This window comes from Symphalangus syndactylus, chromosome 18 (assembly GCF_028878055.3).
Source record: "Symphalangus syndactylus isolate Jambi chromosome 18, NHGRI_mSymSyn1-v2.1_pri, whole genome shotgun sequence".
Taxonomy (NCBI): domain Eukaryota; kingdom Metazoa; phylum Chordata; class Mammalia; order Primates; family Hylobatidae; genus Symphalangus; species Symphalangus syndactylus.
Window position 1 is genome coordinate 100,739,886 of NC_072440.2, and position 18,539 is coordinate 100,758,424.

The following is an 18,539-nucleotide window of genomic DNA, read 5'->3' on the forward strand; positions in this document are numbered from 1 at the left end:
ATGGGCAAGGCTGCCATCACTTACCATATTTAGCTCTGTTCCCACCACCTTGGGGGCAGCCACCATCTGGAGCTGATGGAGATTCTGGAGACCACCCTTTGTGGCGTTTTTTGGGGGGCCCGGAGTTTGACAAGATACCTAGACAACATTCAGAGTGTGGATTAGGCTATCACCAGGACAGGGCTCCAATAAAACTTATGCTTGGTTTGGAGAACAATGATCTGTTTTGTTTTGTTTTTCTAATCACAGATTCACGTGGGTTTTAAGGACCTAGTGAAATATCTAGGCCTAAGGAAATGTCAATTTTTGTAAATGTTTCATTCCAAAGTTGTGTATGTGTCTAAACGATCTCTCTCTGAGCCCGAGCTCCTTCATCTTTAAAATAGGACACTAAACCCTACTCTGAAAGGTGGTTTGATCAGGACTAAAGAGAATGTATGTAGAGTGCTTTGTGCAACGAATTGCGGGGAGCTTGGACCCAATAAGGTAGCCAGAATTACCCACATCATCATCATCTTCACCACCATCATTACTGTTATCAACATATTCCAATACACTTCTGAAGGGCTAGAAGAGAGAAATACGTTTCTGCGGACAGGCGGCAGCAGCATTTGATCCACCACCACTGCTCCACCGCTTGGGGGCAGTACTGATCCACCTGTGCTCCCCTCCCTGCCCCAGCCTGGAAAGCTAATTTCAGACAAAAAAATCAAGTACAGAGCAGCGCACCCACTCCAATGAGTCATCCCCGCCCACTCTAGACAACAGCATGCTCATGACTCAAACTATCTTCGTGAATGGTTCAAAATATCAAGAATTGGTTTCCATAGTTTCTTGACTAACCAGACACAAAATTTCCCCTACATGCAGAGATTCATGTCTCAACCTCAACTGTACATTAAACTCAACTGGGAAACTTTCAAAACTCTGTCTGGATGCAATCTCATCCCAGGCAAACCAGAAGCCCAGCATGGGAGTGGGACCCAGACATCCCAATATCTCAACGCTTCTTCTTGATTCTAACGCACAGCCCGGATGGAGAAACGCCAATTAGAGCAATGGTTCTCCAGGTGTGACCCGAGGCACTGCACAGAACCCGCATGAGCCTATTGAACCTGTGCCTACTAAACCTGTGTGTCCCTGGGCCCTGCCTTGACCTCCAGAATCACATCTCTGGAAACGACAGTAAAAAAACACCATCCTTTGTAAGCCAACCTGGTGATTTTTTTTTTTTTTCCGAGACTGAGTGTCGCTGTTGTTGCCCAGGCTGGAGTGCAGTGGCGCAATCTCGGCTCACTGCAACCTCTCCCTCCTGAGTTCAAGCGATTCTCCTGCCTCAGTCTCCCAAGTAGCTAGGATTACAAGCGCGCACCACCACACCCGGCCAATTTTTGTATTTAGTAGAGACGGGGTTTCACCGTGTTGGTCAGGCTGGTCTCGAACTCCTGACCTCAGGTGATCCGCCCGCTCAGCCGCCCAAAGTGCTGAGATTATAGGTGTGAACCAATGCACCCGACCAGCCTGGTAATTCTTAAGCACGCTTTAGGGTGAGAATCATTGCTTTAGAGTCCCTAAAGAGTAAACAAAAAAATATTATCACTTCATTTGACTGACTGAAAGTAAACAAAAAGTTAAAAGCATAAAGTACTTTGTTTACAAAGAGCTTTCAAACCCGTGGGCTCCTTTGGCCCTCCCAACAACCACTGACGCAGCTGCTGTTTTCCTCCTTCCTGTTTGCAGGGATGAGGCCTTTGACTCTGCAAACATCTGTCCCCAGTTGCGATGGGAGACTGGGAGACCCCCCACAGAGGCTAAGCAGCCAGCTCCTCTAAAATCTCTACTGAACGACCAAAGGGGACAGGGCTTGGAATTGGATCTCAGTAAGGAATGAAGAGACGCAGATGTTTTCTCACTTTGGGAAGATAACCCTATAAATAGCTCTAAGTAGACCCTAAGCCCATGAGCTCTTCCCAAATGATGTCACCAGGAGCTGCTTCCATGGCACCAATGTGCACCAACTATTTCTCAGAATGTCTCTTGGGGAGGTACTATTTGCCATTTTTTGGAGATGATTCATTATGTAGCCTGCTTGGTGCAGGACACTGTGCATCCTGCCCACTCTGTCCCAGCACCAAATGCCCGTAAGACCCTGGGCCTGGGACAACAAATCCATCCTCTACCAGAACATTTCCTAACCCCGCCCCCAGGGGGCAGCACTTCTCCATTGCGAACCAGTGAGTGACAGGACTCTAGGCTTCAGTAAACTCCTTGTGGCATTAGAGGCCGTTTCTTAAAAATTGATTTTGAGCTCTCTCCCCAGAGCTGAGGAGAAGGCCCAGGAACTCCGACACTTCAGCTGTGCTCATCGCAACTCAACCCAGCCAGCGTCATGCCCTCTGGCTGGGCTCCCCAGCAGCTGGTACCAGGGGCTCCAAGATGCACATGACCACGGCGCTGCCCTCGGGAAGTGCACAGCGCCGAGGCCCCGATGGCCACATGTGGCTGCAGGACTGAGCCTGGGACGGCTGGGAGCCCCGTGCGCTCACAGGGAGCCCTCCTGCACGGAGCAGGTGCCCCCAGAACTAAGCTCAGAAAGGCGATTTAATAGGTGGGTGAAGAGAGCAGCCCAGAGCCAGGACGCAGGTGCAGAGCATGGAGACAGGAGGATGGGGCCATGGGGGTGGGGGGGCTCAACTGCCCAGGGCAGCCAAAATAGCAGGGAATGAGGTTCGGCAGGTGGGCTGAGTCCAGATTCTGGAAAGGCTCGAGTGTTCCCCTAGGCAATTTGGCGGAGCTCCATCTCCCACAGTCCTCCATGGAGCGTGGCAAGGAAAATGCAGTCAGTCCCACACAGAAGGCTTCCCAAGGCCACCTTCCCAGGTTCCCGGGCTGAGGGAGGCCCTCATCTCCCTGATGTTCAGGGCGGAAGCTGGGGGTCCACAGACAGCCCAGAAGGGAGGCCGCAGCAGCGTGGCATCCCCAGCATCCTCATCCCCAGAGGTCCAGCTCTGCAGCCACAGGGCTGCCCCCAAATGCAGCACCCGGCAGAGAAGCAGCAGTCCCTGGATGAAAGCAGGAGGCTGCCTGGCGCTAGGCTGCTGTGGAGGACGGGACTCGGCTACTGCCTGGGACTTGGCTGCTGTGGGTTTTGGACTCCAGGATGGAGGCGCTGGTTGGGAGGCCTCGGATTGTGTTCAGAAACTACATTTGCCCCTTCAGGGAAGAGTTAGACAATTCACAAGATTTTCACCAGGGAGGCCCTCCACCAGCACAGTGGAGTGGGAGCATGGAGACCTGGCCTTGCCTCTCTGACCTCTGTCTCCTCCTCTGTAAAACAGCGCTGGCCTAGATGGTTTCTAAGGGCTCCTCCAGTTTGATGTCTTAGATCTTCAAATCCAATTTAGCTGAGTGCATGATGGAGGAAAGAAAAGACGAGAATGGCTTATGATGTGGCTCCAGATGAGCATGGTGGGGAGAGCGCTGGACTGGGAGTCCACGAGCAGGTCCCCAGGTTGCTCCGCCCATTCACAGCTCCCTCAAACCCTCCTCTGGCAGGAGGTCTGCTCAGCCCCTTCACTCACCTCTCTCATCCACATCCTCACCTCCTCATCCCTCTTTGCTCCCTTTGTCCCTTTCCATCTCTACATGATGCTTCCCCAGCTTCTAAGTTGCAGCTCAGTTATCACCTCCTCCAGGAAGCCTTTCCTGAACAGACTAGCCTCAGCAATGATGCTGACTTGGATGAGAACAGCCGGTACCAATTAGTGAGCTGCCAGATGTGCTCTGACCTTTCATACAGCACCTCATCCCTCTTAACAACCCTTGGAGCAGAATTCTCATCTCCAGATGAAGAAACATTTATTGAGACTTGGCCAAGGTCCCCTGACTAACAAGAGACAGCGGTAGATTTTGAATTCATATTTTTCTGATTGAGAAGCCCACGTTCTTCCCCAGCAACACACTGTCCACTATTGCTCCAAAATTCTACCATCCTCCAGCTGTGCAGCCATAGGACAGGTCACTCGCCATCACCACAGGTGTCTCACTGCTCCTTGGCACACAAGATAACTCCCAAGTGTCACTCATACAGCACCAGGGCCTGGGCCTAGACCCACGGACTCAGGAGGCACCTGTGGTCCTGGCCTGACTCTCATGGAAGCCACACCAGACTCCAGGAGGCTTAGCGGCCCCAGCCCAGCAGCTCCCATGCCCCCTCTGGCCTTGGCCCAGAGAAGAGCAGGATCCCCAGGACGGCCAGGACAGGCAGAGCTACCTAAAGCCGATGGTCGCGGCAGGGCCAACCCGTTATTCTTTGCCAGTTGTTGGCACTTCGGAGAATCTTTGTCGTTGAAAACAGCCGGACCCATTGCTGCGCTTAGTGAGGGGTGATCAGAAGCTGGTCCTGAAAACAGATAGAAGGCAAAGAGGAGGGTCAGTTCACAAGAATGCCCTGGGAGCCAGGCAAGGAGGAAATCATTTTCCTTGCAGTTTCACAAACTAGCTTTTCCCCAGCAAGTCTCATCAGGAGGTCAGAATTCCCAACAGTGATTCTCCTACACTGAGAAGATACATGCAGACACATGCATACACACACACCCGTGCACGTGCACACACATACACGCTTCTGCCTACACACAAGCATACACATGCACAAACATGTACACACACACACATGCACAAACACATGCCTATATACATGCACACCCAGGAACATGCACCCTCCTGCTCACACCCCATTGGACACACAGCCTGAGTTAAAGAAGGACCAGGGGACTTCCTGAATTCCAGGACCACACCTGAAACTGTTCTGCTTCCTTCTACCTTCTCTCTCAAGACCTCTGGTTGATATGGTTTGGCTGTGTCCCCGCCCAAATCCCACTTTGAATTGCAGCTCCCATAATCCCCCTGTGTCCTGGGAGAGACCTGGTGGGAGGTAACTGAATCATGGGGGTGGTTTCCCCCATACTGTTCTCGTGATAGTGAAGAAGTCTCACGAGACCTGATGGTTTTATAAAGGGCAGCTCCCCTGCACATGCTCTCTTGCCTGCCACCATGCAAGACGTGCCTTTGCTTCTCCTTTGCCTTTCGCCATGATTGTGAGGCCTCCACAGCCATGTAGAACTGTGAGTCCATTAAACCACTTTATAAATTACCCAGTCTTGGGAATGTCTTCATAGCAGTATGGAAATGGACTAATACATCTGGAGTCCAGGAGAGCAGTCGGGTTTGCAGCTACCTGGGTGCAGGCTGTTCATAGGGCCCAGGGCTCCCCAGGTCTAAGGGTAATTCTGGGGACAATCGTGGCTTCTGGTCTCCTGGGGCTGATGGAACTGCTTAGGTTGCCCACGTCAGCCAGAATGGGCTGGAAAGAGCTCGGGTCAGGAGTAGCACTGAATGTTTCCTGTGGGTTTGAGAGGGTGGCTCTGAAGCCAGATGACATGTGTTTGAGCCCAGTTCCACCACCTCCCAGCTTTGTAACCCTGGACACTTACTTAACCTCCCTATGCCTCAGTGTTCTCATCTAGAAAATGGGGGTGGTCACTGTAGCAACTCGGAGCCACTGTGAGAACGACATGAGTTAGCAGAAGAAAGTGCCTGGAACAGTGCCTGGTGTGTAACATGCTTTGAGTACTTGCTCATACTATCATCTTATTTAATTCTTACAATTGCCCTATAAATTAGACAGAAGAGATTTGCCCAACTTTACAGATGAGGAAACGGAGGTTCAGAAGGTTTGAGTTGCCCCAAATCACTCAGCTAAAAGGTGGCAGAACTGGAGCTTACACCCAGGCACCCCGACAGCAAAAACAGCAGGCTCTCCAGGCCGTGATGGCAGAGGCACCAGGGGCCTGGGCATGGGCCAATGTACCTCTACAGACCATCTGGGCAGGAGGCATGAAAACAACCAGTGACCTTCCTGAGTCCTCAGGAAGGCTGGTGTCCACCGTGATAACAATGGCCATGCTTAGGAAGTCTGTGCAACATGGTGAAATGCCAAGCATATACATCAGGGTTCACATCTAATGTCACCTCTTGCCTCCACCTCCTCCCGCCCACGAGGTCCTAGGCAAGAACCCAGCCTCAATGAGCCTCACCTTCCCAATCAGTAAAATGCAGAAATTGACGCTTGCTCACAGCGTGGTTGTTGGGCTTCAAGGCGTTCACAGAGCTGGGGAGTGCTGAGTGCGGGGTCAATGGCAGCAATCTGGTCTTTTCCACCCCTTCTAGCAATTCATTCAAACACTGACTCAGCACCTTTACATAGAGAGCTCTATGCTGTGCGGCGGTTGGGGTGGGGGTGCTGCAGAGGGAACCTGCATATGTCCCCACCAGGGGATCCCACTTCATATCAAACAGGAAGAAAGAAACTCCCAATGAAAAACCTAGCATTCTTTGTTGAAAAGTATTACAAATGCAAGATGAAAGTAAAGGTGTTATAGAAAAAGATGACAGCCCCCTGATTTATTTTGAAGAATGCTTGACTGCATAGTCAACCGGACACATCGGAGACATGCCAGCTCTGTGGATTTAGCAGCTCTGGCGTGTCTCCGCCGCCTCACCTGCCTGCTGAGCTCCCATCAGGATGCTGGGGTTCGTCCCAGGAACGGGCTCACTGGGGAAGGCAGCCGTGCTCTCCAGGGCTGGGAAGAGGGAACTGGAACAAGTACTGGTGGGGATCTGCCGGCTTCTAAACTCTAAGGGGGCAAGGTGCACGCATGAAAATCAACTCACTCTTCTCCAACAATTACGAAATGAGTTCCTGGAGTGGAACATGTCCTACAGGACAGTGAGCTATGGAGACAGCCACACAAGCTGCCACCACATTCTGGTCTTTGTTTCAGCGTGAAGCCAGGGCGGGGGTGTGACTCTCTACTTGTGGCTCCATGCCAAGGGGCAGCTCCGGTTGTCAAGAGTGGGAGCAATGGTGAGTATTTAGAAGAAAGGGAAAAATTACACAAATAAGTCACCCTACAGCTACCCGTAGCCATAGACGAGAGTGTTACTTGAAGATAAAGAAATGATACCATCTTCCACCCCTATTTCCTCCTCTGGGAAAGGCCACCCCCAGCGGCCAGTGAGGTGGGGAACCTCTGAGGTGCTTGGACCCAGCAGGTGATCAAAGACAGTGAACTGGTCCCACACAGGGCAGAACCACTGCATCCTCAGAGCCTGAGAAATGACTGGCAAGTAGTAGGGGCTCAGGAGGCATTGACTGAACAAAGCAAGAAAAGCAGACAGGAAAGAAGAGTGGGGTGTGAGGGGGCCGTGCCCAGAGCCACCCAGCCTAAGGCCTCTTCCCTCTACTCCCAGGACCTGCCTGGGAGAGTCCGGAAGACAAGATGGAAACAAACACAGACAAGGGAGGGACACCTCACACCCCAGACTTGCCCTCCACCCGTGGCAAGCCGCTGAGGATCCAGCCTCCTCCTCACCCCGCATTGCTGACTATGGCCACGAAGGGGCAAGGCTGAGACAAAGAAGGGTGGGAGGGCAGCCTGCTCCCAACATTTCTGAAAGCTGCATCCCAATCACTTCTTCAGAGACCAGCAACGTGAAGCTGGTCTTTCTGGCCCTAGTTCAGGCTTCAGGGGCTTGGGTGGGGCATTGTTCAAGCCAAGCTGTCTTAAGTCAGGTTCTCAGCCTTGGCACCAGTGACATTTGCAGTGGGCTCCTTTGTGCTGGGGGACGCCCTGTGTACTACAGAATATTCAGCCATACCCTGGTCCCTACCCCAGATGCTGGTGGCACCATCCAGTCATGACAATCAAACTTGTCTCGAGTTATGGCCAAACATTCCCTAGGGGACAAAAGTCACCCATGGTTGAGGACCACTTGGGTGAACCACTCAATTTGGGGAGATGAGAACCAGTGCCCCAAATACTTGCCATAGGAGGTAACGCACAGTCTGGCCCTCTGTCAACGTGTTTTTTGTTTTGCTTTGTTTTTTGAGATGCAGTCATGCTCTGCTGCCCAGGCTGGAGTGCAGTGGCACCATCTCAGCTCACTGCAAACTCTACCTCCCGGGTTCAAGTGATTCTCCTGCCTCAGCCTCCCGAGTAGCTGGGATTACAGGCGGGCACCACCATGCCCGGCTAACTTTTGTATTCTCAGTAGAGAAGGGTCTCACCATGTTGGCCAGGCTGGTCTTGAACTCCTGACCTCAAGTGATCCCTTCACCTCAGCCTCCCAAAGTGCTGGGATTACAGGCGTGAGCCACCACAACTGGCCCTCTGTCGACTTTTAAACATCCCATCCAATTAGACTGTCACTGTCAACCAGCTTAACGCCCGTAATGCAGAGGAGCATTTTCCATTTCATAGGCCTGGCCTTTTGCCTGTGATGTGTGCTGCTATGCAACGGCCTCTCCCCAACATCACACCAACAGGCACCATGGCCCACTTGGGGGCCCAGCACTCCCACACCTCCTCCACAGCCAACCTGCTCACCTGAGCCTTTCCAACAGATTAAAGGTCCTTTGGTTAGAGTCCCTTGTGCATTACGGACGAGGTAATACTTCAAGTGTTTCTGCTTCTTGGGCTGAGTGGTCAGTTTCAGATTTATATGATTGGAGAATTCTGTGAAGTAACAGAAGCCTTTCTTTCCACAGCCAACACAATTCCCAGAGAAACCTGGAGAAGGAAGTAAAACCATAAACATCTTTCTTTCTTTTTTTTTTTTTGAGATGAAGTCTCGTTCTTGTCATCTAGGCTGGAGTGCAATGGCGCGATCTCGGCTCTCTGCAACCTCCGCCTCCCAGGTTCAAGTGATTCTCCTGCCTCAGCCTCCTGAATAGCTGGGATTACAGGCACCTGCCACCATGCCTAGCTAATTGTTTTGTATTTTTTAGTAGAGACGGGGTTTCACCATGTTGGCCAGCCTGGTCCTTTTCAAATAAGAAGAGTTCATCCAAACTCTGAAGGTTCACTTCCGGCACCACCAGCCAGAGAACACCACAAGGCAAGCACCCCACCCTCTTAGACTAGCCCAGAGGTGAAGACGGCCTCAATTTGAATAAAAGAGGACCAAGAAGACTTAGTGATAGAGATGGGCCCAGGCAAACTTGGAAGATTTAACGTGCTTGGGGGCCCACTTAAACACCTATGTAGACAGCAAACTTTGCAAGACAAGAGCCATCCCATTCCACTGTCTACACAGATCAGGCACCTGAAATGATGCGACAGGCTCTTATTTCCGTTGGGGTGGGTTAGTTACAGACTCTCGAAGCAATGTGACTAGTGAGATGGGCTACACTGGGAGGCCTCCTAAGAGACCAAAATTCCATCCTGCTATCAAGTTGATCCCGTGAGTTTCTGAAATCAATCAGGAGAGCTCCGCAATGCCTGGTCAGCACGCTGGCGAGTGAATTCCATGGCTCAGCAGTGGATGGAGACGCTCTGCTAGAATGTGACTATCTTGCTGCTGCTGGCCTCTGCACCAGGCCTACAACTGACTTTCTGGGAGGTGATGGAGGCTCCCATCAGCTGTGAGGCTCTAAGCAGGCCTCCTACACAGTGGCAATGACAAAACCACCTCCTGGGAGCTATTAAAATCCAGAGAATATGCTTGAAAAGACCTTCGTACACTGTAAAGCCTATTCAGACCATAGGCATTGGGAGTGTTGGTTAAGATGAGAAATGTGAAGACTGGGCTTCTGCCCAGGCTGACTGCTCTTATTTAAACGATCTTAGGACGGCCTTGCTTCACCCACTGGTGTGTCTGGTTTCTCTGGGTCCAAAGGCCTTTGGCTGGGGAGATCCTGAAGCTAAGACTCATGTATCATATTCTCCATTTGATAAGTCTACAAAGGTCATCATGCCTTAGGCCGTGAGGGCCACCCGGCTCTGTGTGTAACTCTGCTCTAAAACAGTCTCCCTAAGGTCTCTGGCTAGTGTTCAAAATAACTCCAATTAGTGAAGTTTAAAAACATCTCCACAGATAAATAAGACATCTACATTACAGAGGCCTACTGGGCTCCCTGATCTATTTTGAGCACATCTAGTCTTCCTCCAAAGGCTTTAGACATAAGGACAGATCTCTTGGCCTCGCCATAGGACAGTTACAGGATAATTTACCTTCCACAGTCCTATTCCCTCTGTGCCAGCACAAACAGTAAGGTCCTGACATGAAACACTGTCCTCTCCATGTGCTCGCTTTCCATGGAACAGGCAGGGAACTAACACTCACAGGGAACCAGGGCCATTCTTGTCATTCATCTCAACCCACAAGTGACACAGGAGCCAGTCAACCTGGAGGGCAAGTCCTTCTTTGTGAAATCAGAGGACCAGAGAGGCCAACTGTTCAAATGCATAGGTACAGAAAGTGTGGCATTCAACTCCAGCCTGAGGATGATGTTCTCGCCCACAGGCCTGGCATCCGAGGCTGCCCCAATGCCCCCAGCCTTCATCTCCAGCTTCATTCCTGTCCTTCCTCTGATATGCTAATTCCAAGCTGGACTCCCCTGCCTTTCAACCCAGCCCACTCCCACTGCCCTCCACCCACAGGCTCATCCTCTCCTCCGGGGGTCCCACCTGTACACGTCCAGTCCTCACTCAACATCGTGTTCCAATGCCTAACCCCAAGAGCCTTCTGTGACCCAAAGGCTAGCTGGCAGTTTCCTCCAGACTCCAGGCTCTTCCTGTAGCTCAGGGCCCTCTGAACATCCCAGTGATTGAAATTTGTGTCTTTTTCCCATCATTATTCCTCTAAGCTCGCAGCATGACTGCACGTGTGAGCTGTGTGTGTGCAAGTGTACAGGTACTGACTAATGCCCAACACGTGGCAGGCAGCCGGTTAATATCGAGAGGGAAGAAAGGAGAGAGGAAACAGGGTAACTGTAAAAAAGCCTGTTAGGGTTTCTGCAAGCACTCTGAAGGAATAACCTCATGTCTTTGTTTATTCCTTCACCTCCAACTTAGGGACGCTTGAGATAAACCCAGCTCAACTGCTGCCTAAGAACAAGGCCCGAAGAAACCTTCAGAGCTCCCTGGAAGGGCTTCTAAGCCTGGTGTTAAAAAGACGGATGAACAGGAAACAGAACTGCAAGAAACTGAGAGCAACTTGCCAAGGCCAGGCTGTCAAACCTCTCCAGAGACAGCTAAGCAGGTTACAGTCCTCTGTTCCATAAGAAACACGGGCTGGGGACCGTCGCTGTGCTGCAGAGGCCGTCTCCATCTCCTCGGCCGGGACAGGAAGCACGGATAATAGGGAGCCCTTTGTGATTCAGAAATGAGGGCGGACACCCTGGGTCTTGCTGGCACAGGAAACATTTAGGGACTCAGCAAGCAAACTGCTTTTCTGCTTTGGTAAAAACTTTCTGGTCAGGAGACCCAGCTGCTCTTCTGTGAGGTGTCTTAGATAGCCACAGAGGCCAACCAAGAAAACCACAGACAGCTTCCCAACCGGCCCTGGGAGAGACAGGAAATGTCAACTCTTCAAGAAGGTATTGGAAAGGCAACAGAAGTTTTCATGAGAAAGAGGAAAATAACGAGCCGTTCTCTTCAGAAATTTACCTTAGGACTTGGAAGTCTAGAAAGTTTTCTTTATATGATGGGCTTAGAAAGCATGGGATCCTGCCTGAAATCTCAAATTCCTGCCGGGTGTGGATATCCAGAATCGAAATTCTTCCTTCAGTGTCCTCACCATGGGAAACAGTCCATCTTAAACATGACTCGTCACCACGCACAGCCACACCCTGTGATTCTCCTGTGTGTCTAGTTAGCAGCTGCAGGTAGCATTTGTTTAACAAGCACGTCCTGGGCGGCTACGTGTGCTGGCCACTGAGCAAGCCTCTCTCCCCTTCTGCTGAGAGGGCAGCTACATCCACTCCTCCAGCCCCTGCAAGGGAGTGTGCATAAGCCTGGATGTCTGAGGGGCCTGGGTTCAAATCCTAACTACAGTTAGGTGATGTGAGGCAGGTAACTAACACCTCTGAGCTTTGCTTTCCTCATCTGTCAACAAGCCGACAATAGTGGCTTCATAGTGCACCTACCATGGGCCAGGCACCGTGCCAAGCGCGTTATAAACGTTCTCATTTAAACCTCATGAAGCCCGACAAAACAATCAGTAGCAGTGTCCCAGTTTACAGATGAAAGCATCAAGGCAGAGGGAGAGACAGAAACCCATCCATGGTACAGGGTGACCCAGCCACGGCTACAGGGTAGAAAGTGCTGGAGTTAGGATTTGAACCCATCTCCTCCCAAAAACCCACCTTGTAGGAGCACTATGGGGGTTAAGTACCTACGAGATGTCTAACATGTCAGGGGCACTCTGCAAGCATCCCTCCTTCCTCTACCCTGGACTAAGTGTATTAGGAAGGAGAGCACAGTGGGGGTCATGACACTCACATGTGGCCCTAGGGGAGCAAATATATAGCCCCCCACAACACTGTGAGACGTGGAGGAAGCAGCTCCATTTCTCTGGGTTTCCATGTTCCAACCATCAAAGGGAAGGCTATGACTAAATGGGCCCTATGCCTCCTTCTAGGACCAAAGTGACACGATTCTTCTTGGAAGCATCCATAGGTGGCTTCCTTCAGACCCAGTGGTCTCTGAGCACTTGGCTCACAGCAGGCTGGAGACGGCCCAGGTTTACTGCTGGGGCCACTCCCTCTGCAGAGAGGAGTCCTCCCACAAAACCTCAGGGATGCCTTTAGAAGCCCACCTGCACCTGACCTTTCTTCTAGAACCACAGTCCAAGGAGATCTCACTGACAGCCACTGCACCAGAGCTGGGAGCCACAAACCTGTTCCCCAGGCCTGATGCCTCCATCCAGTGCCTTCCCAGGAGAGTGGATGGATGCTCTCAGAAGGGCCTTACTCTAGACCACTGTCCCTGCGCAGAGGGCCACTTGGCCCTATCATCAACCCTCCATGAAAAAATGCAAATCTGACAAATACTTCTATGCACAAATATGTTTAGAAAGAAAATCTGATAGGAAACAAACCACATGCTCTGGGCAAGACATAGATTAAAAATGCATGGTTCGGCCGGGCACGGTGGCTCACGCCTGTAATCCCAGCATTTTGGGAGGCTGAGGCGGGCGGATCACGAGGTCAGGAGATCGAGATCATCCTGGCTAACACAGTGAAACCCCGTCTCTACTAAAAATACAAAAAAAATTAGCCAGGCTTGGTGGCGGGCGCCTGTAGTCCCAGCTGCTCAGGAGGCTGAGGCAGGAGAATGGCGTGAACCCGGAAGGTGGAGCTTGCAGTGAGCCGAGATCGCGCCACTGCACTCCAGCCTGGGAGACAGAGCGAGACTCCGTCTCAAAAAGAAAGAAAAAACAAAAAAATGCATGGTTCATTAATTGGGTATTGTTTTTGGTTAAAAAAAGAAATGGTCCCTGTTAGGAAGAAGGAACAGACACAATTAAATAATCTCATGATTGAGGCAGAAGTACCGGTAGCAACGACAGTAGTTCCTCAAATTTGGGTAGCATTTTCGAGTTTATAAAGATTGTCATATAAAGAGCGGAGTTATCCTCAAAACTGCAGTCAGGTACCACATACATCTTTATCCCCTTTATAGATGGCAAACCTGTAGCCCCAAGGCAGGAAGTATTTCTCTGCCAAGATGGGACTGGCTGTTCCAGCATAGTGTGCTGCGGGGAAGAATCAGGAAACAGCAGCAGTAATTTAGGAAAGCAATTCCAGGAAGACATCCTGGCAAGTGGGATTTAAATTGGGCCTGAACAGCAACTCTATGTTCCTTCCACATAATGAGCCTTGAAAGCCCGTGAGCTCAGACGAGCACACATTATACCTAGCAACTAATGACCACCCTCCCCATGCCTGAAAATAAACAGGTACTTGGGACAAAACTAACATCATCTTTGGCTCACTGTGTGCCATATTAATTGAAAAAAGAAAAAACAGAATCTGGGAAACATTATTTTAAATCCCTACCTGGATGGAGAAAGGAGAAGACCATGGGCAAAGTAAAACAACGTAATATATATATATATAATATATATGTGTATATATATATATAATATATATGTGTATATATATATATAAAATATATGTGTGTGTGTATATATATGTGTGTATATATGTGTGTATATATGTGTGTATATATGTATATATGTATATATACACACATATATACACACATATACACACATATATACACACATATACATACACACATATATATACACACACATATATACATACACATATATACATACACACATATATATGCATATATATACACACACATATATACACACATATATATACACACACATAAATACACACACATATATACACACACACATATATATACACACATACATATATATACACACATATATACACATATATACACACATATATATACACCCACATATATATATACCCACATATACATATACATATACATATACATATACATACACACACACACACACACACACATATATATATATCCAGAGCCCCTGCCTGGGTATTTTGGCCAAATCCCAGCTCAAGTGTGGAAATGACCTCCTTGTGTCGGGGAAGCCTAAGGAGACGTACCAGGATTCCAGGTGAAACAGGAAGTGGGCAGGGGTCCCAGGTATTCCCGGGGAAGATGAAGCACTCAGGGGTGGTAAATAGTATGATGCTGGGAGGTTTGAAACATATAATTCTCAGGCCATCGTACTCCTCTAGAATCCTGCAGTAAGTTCATAACTAGTTCTTCCACCTCAGTTTCTCCTTTTGCATAAAAATCAATTGTGTATCTGACTTCTAAGAGATCTTCTTAAAACACAAATTAAAACAGTCATCTAAATTTAACATCTAACACTCTAAATATCCTTAAAAATATCAATTATAAGGGTAAAACTAGGGAGGAAGGACCTACACATTAAGAAAAATTGAAGAGATACAGCAACCAAATGCTTTAGAAGACCCTTGTCTGGATCTTGATACAAATGCACCAATTGCTTTAAAAAAAAAAAGTGTAAGATACAATTTGAACACCCTGAATATTTGATAATATCAAATATCTGTTAAATCTTTTAGATATGATAATGGTATTGGGTTTCTAATGAAAAGCCGTTATCTTTTTTTTTTTTTTTAAATGGAGTTTCATTCTTGTCACCTAGACTGGAGTGGAATGGCTTGATCTCAGCTCACTGCAACCTCCGCCTCCTGGGTTCAAGTGATTTTCTTGTCAGCCTCCCGAGTAGTTGGGATTACAGGCATGTGCCACCACGCCCGGCTAATTTTTGTATTTTTAGTAGAGACGGGGTTTCACCACATTGGCCTGGCTAGTCTAGAACTCCTGGCCTCAGATGATCCACCCCCGGCCCCTCAGCCTCCCAAAGTACTGGGATTACAGACATAAGCCACCGCACCTGGCCCCATTATCTTTTAGAGATAACGCCCTGCGGATATATTTACAGATGAAATGATACAATGTCTGAGATTTGTTTCAAAATAATCCCAGAAAGGGAGACGAGGGGGACATTATCAATGAAACAAGATTGGCCATGTGTTGGTAACGTTTAAAGAAGGCTAGATCACCTCATACCATGAGACTCTGTACTTCGGTAGTTTGAAAATAGCTCCTTTTCCAAGCAGAACCCGGCTGGGCACCCCACCCCATCCCACCATGCTCTCCGCCAGCCTCCACTCCAGCCGCAGAGCACTCTAGCCACTTCTCCAGTGCGCCATGCTGTCATGTACAGGGAGTTCCCTCTGCTGAGATGCCCCTTCATCCTCCAGGACCTGGGCACCAGGGCCAGACCCTCGGGGTTCAAACAGCAGGGCGGCCCTGAGCAAGTGAGTTAGCCTCTCTGTGCCTTCATTTCTGTATATAACTCGAGATAATAACAGACCCACTGCACTGGCTATTTTAACTTATTTTGTGCAGTTTCTGGCATACGATAAATGCTCAAAAAGTGCCGACTGCTGTTAGTGTTTGGTTTCTGTTGCTGTTATTCTCCAATTGGCAAAATTCCACTCATTTTTCAGGGCCCAACTCAGATACCACATCCTCCCATTCCCATCCTCACTGGGAGCCGGTGTGCCCCTCCGATTCCTGGAGCACCTTACCGTCTCTGCTGGACCATGTCACACACGGATGCATCGTAAGATTTATTGACAGAGTCGTTTGTTGTGGACTTCTGGGCTGATTCTTGGTGTGCCTACATCCCTCCACCCTGCCCCCAGACGTAACTGAAGGTCCAGGCTTTCGTTTCACATTATATATTCAGTAAATGCATGCTGAATTCTTTGCCTGCTGAATGAACAAAGGACTCATTTACTCCCATCTAAGAAAAAACAATCTAGTGGGATATGTTTTCCTTTTTTATGTCTGAGCTGTCAACCCACTTAGATAAATTACTGGGCAATAAACTGAAACGCACACCTAGATTTTAATCTTTCAGCTTTTCAGATAAAAGACCTGAGTTGATTAAAAGTCACGAAAACAAGTCTCCCAATACTGCTGCTTCCCTCAAGGTATTCCCCAGCCTGTATTTTATAGATCACTAAAAAGCACTGAGCCCTGCCGCTGCAGGGCTGGAGGGGTCACCTTGTCCTGTATAGCCCTCAGACTTAATTGCAGGAAACCTAAACAGTGTTAAGTACGCAAGCTGAGAGCATAAAGTTATTTTATTAAAAGAAGAAAGTGATGGTTATTACCAACCAGGCCTTGTCACCCATTTCAGATGGCTTTGGCAAGCAATTAACAAAGCTCCTACTTCCTCTCCTCGAGGAGCTGGCTCTGTTACTGGGCTGATGGTGAAGGAACTGAAAGATCCTCGTCTCCATGGGCCAAGAGGCAGAGCCTCCTTGATTTATTATCCTGGAAATTCCTTTACAGTCACAAAGTGGTGGAATCCAGACGAATCCCCGGCCACCACCAGATCAAACGCTAAGGCGGCCACCAGGCACCAGGCACGGCCTCGCGTACTCACTTTCATCCTGGGCGACCGCCGTAAGCATTCGGTCTGTCATTGAATTATTCCATCAGCTTCTTTGCTAGAGTGGGTTTTCTGGAATGGTTGTATTTTAGAGAACTAGTTACAGTGAGTCCATGAGCCTGCCTCAAGAGAGTTAGCCAAAATGTTTTCTCTCTTTATCACTGTCTAGTGGTGCTGTCCCTCGAGTTAGCATTCACCTGCCTTGTGTCGGAGTTCACACACGTGTGTGTCCCCAGTGCCTTTGTGGCAGGAGCCATTGCGTTTTCTTCTCCCCTCTCTCCATCCTTCATCCTTTGCACAGCTCCTCAGACATAAAGTGTGCTCAATAACTACCTGTGGAGTGAGTCTATCCTCGCAGCTTTTGGAACTGTACCAAGCGCAAAACTGGAGGCTCCAATGTCTATACCCATGGAAAATATGTAAGAAATTGTGGGGGTTTTCAACCTAAAAGTTTTTCCCATAAATTCTCACAATCAAATTTGCTTCTGCATGAAGACTATTCCTGAGGCACATCTGAAGTGGGTTATTACCAATCCTGCCTCCTGCCCAGATTTCCTCCAAAGAAGATGCCAGGCCAGATGGAGGGGCCGGACCCACAGTCACGGGATGAGAACAGACTGCCAAAGGGCCAGGGTACATGTGGAAGTCACCTCCCCGCTTCATGGATGAGGACGCAGAAGCCCAGGGGGGCACACAGGGACCTGTGGGCAGATGCAGAGCAGGAACCCAGATCCCCGGGCTCTCAGTCCACACCTCGGGTGTCCCTAGATTTTACTCCACAATGGGGGAGCCTGCTGAGTGATGGCCTCGCACACAGTAAGAACTCAATTACATCATATGAGCAAAGGCAGCCAGGCTTGGCAAGGCCTGGCCTCAGCTCTGTACTCAGAGCCTTAGTGGGCCAGGGGTTGTTGGAAAGATCAAAGGCTAGTGGTGCCGGTGGCTGGAAGGGAAAACAGTGGCTCCCCCACCTTGACCTTGACCACAACATGTTCAAGACCATGTGGGATGGTACCGGGTAGAATCTGGAGCCAGGAAGACTTGAGTTTGAATCCTGGCTCTGTCCTCTTTACTCATGCAGCCTTGGGCAAGTTAACAGATCCAAGCCCACTTATAAAACTGAGGTAATAAAGACCACCTCTTGACTGGGCGTGGTGGCTCATGCTTGTAATCCCAGGACTTTGGGAGGCCAAGGTGGGCAGATCACTTGAGGCCAGGAGTTCGAGACCAGCCTGGCCAACATGGTGAAACCCCATCTCTACTAAAAATACAAACATTAGCCGGGTGTGGTGGCATACACCTGTAATCCCAGCTATTTGGGTGGCTGAGGCATGAGAATCACTTGAACCCAGGAGGTGGGGGTCACAGTGAGCTGAGATAGCACCACTGCACTCCAGCCTGGGCGACAGGGAGAGACTCTGTCTCAAAATAAATAAATAAATAAATAAACAAACAAACAAACAAGCAAACAAACAGACCACGTCTTGAGAGATGAGTGATAAATCAAAGGGGAAAACAGATACAGGGTGCCTGGCAGTCCTTCAGGACAGAACATTCTGGAAGCAGCAACACACTTGGCCTCATTCTCCTCTGCCTCTATAGGCTGTTTCTGAGACTGTCTAGGACAG

The 18,539-nt window shown here is 49.4% G+C and overlaps 1 protein-coding gene across 6 annotated transcripts in view; it reads right to left on the minus strand.

Moving 5' to 3' along the window:
- The window catches only part of GREB1 (growth regulating estrogen receptor binding 1), a 160,370-nt gene that overhangs the window by 57,550 nt on the left and 84,281 nt on the right, over positions 1-18,539 (minus strand). For 5 of the 6 annotated variants that reach the window (XM_063622833.1, XM_063622835.1, XM_063622834.1 and 2 more), the window contains exons 5-8: positions 8,448-8,630; positions 6,561-6,695; positions 4,274-4,402; positions 25-138 (exon numbers count right to left, since the gene is read on the minus strand). In XM_063622833.1, the coding sequence (XP_063478903.1) occupies positions 25-138; positions 4,274-4,402; positions 6,561-6,695; positions 8,448-8,630 (561 nt within the window). The remainder of the gene's footprint in view (positions 1-24; positions 139-4,273; positions 4,403-6,560; positions 6,696-8,447; positions 8,631-18,539) is intronic. The other variant, XM_063622836.1, reaches the window with a different exon arrangement.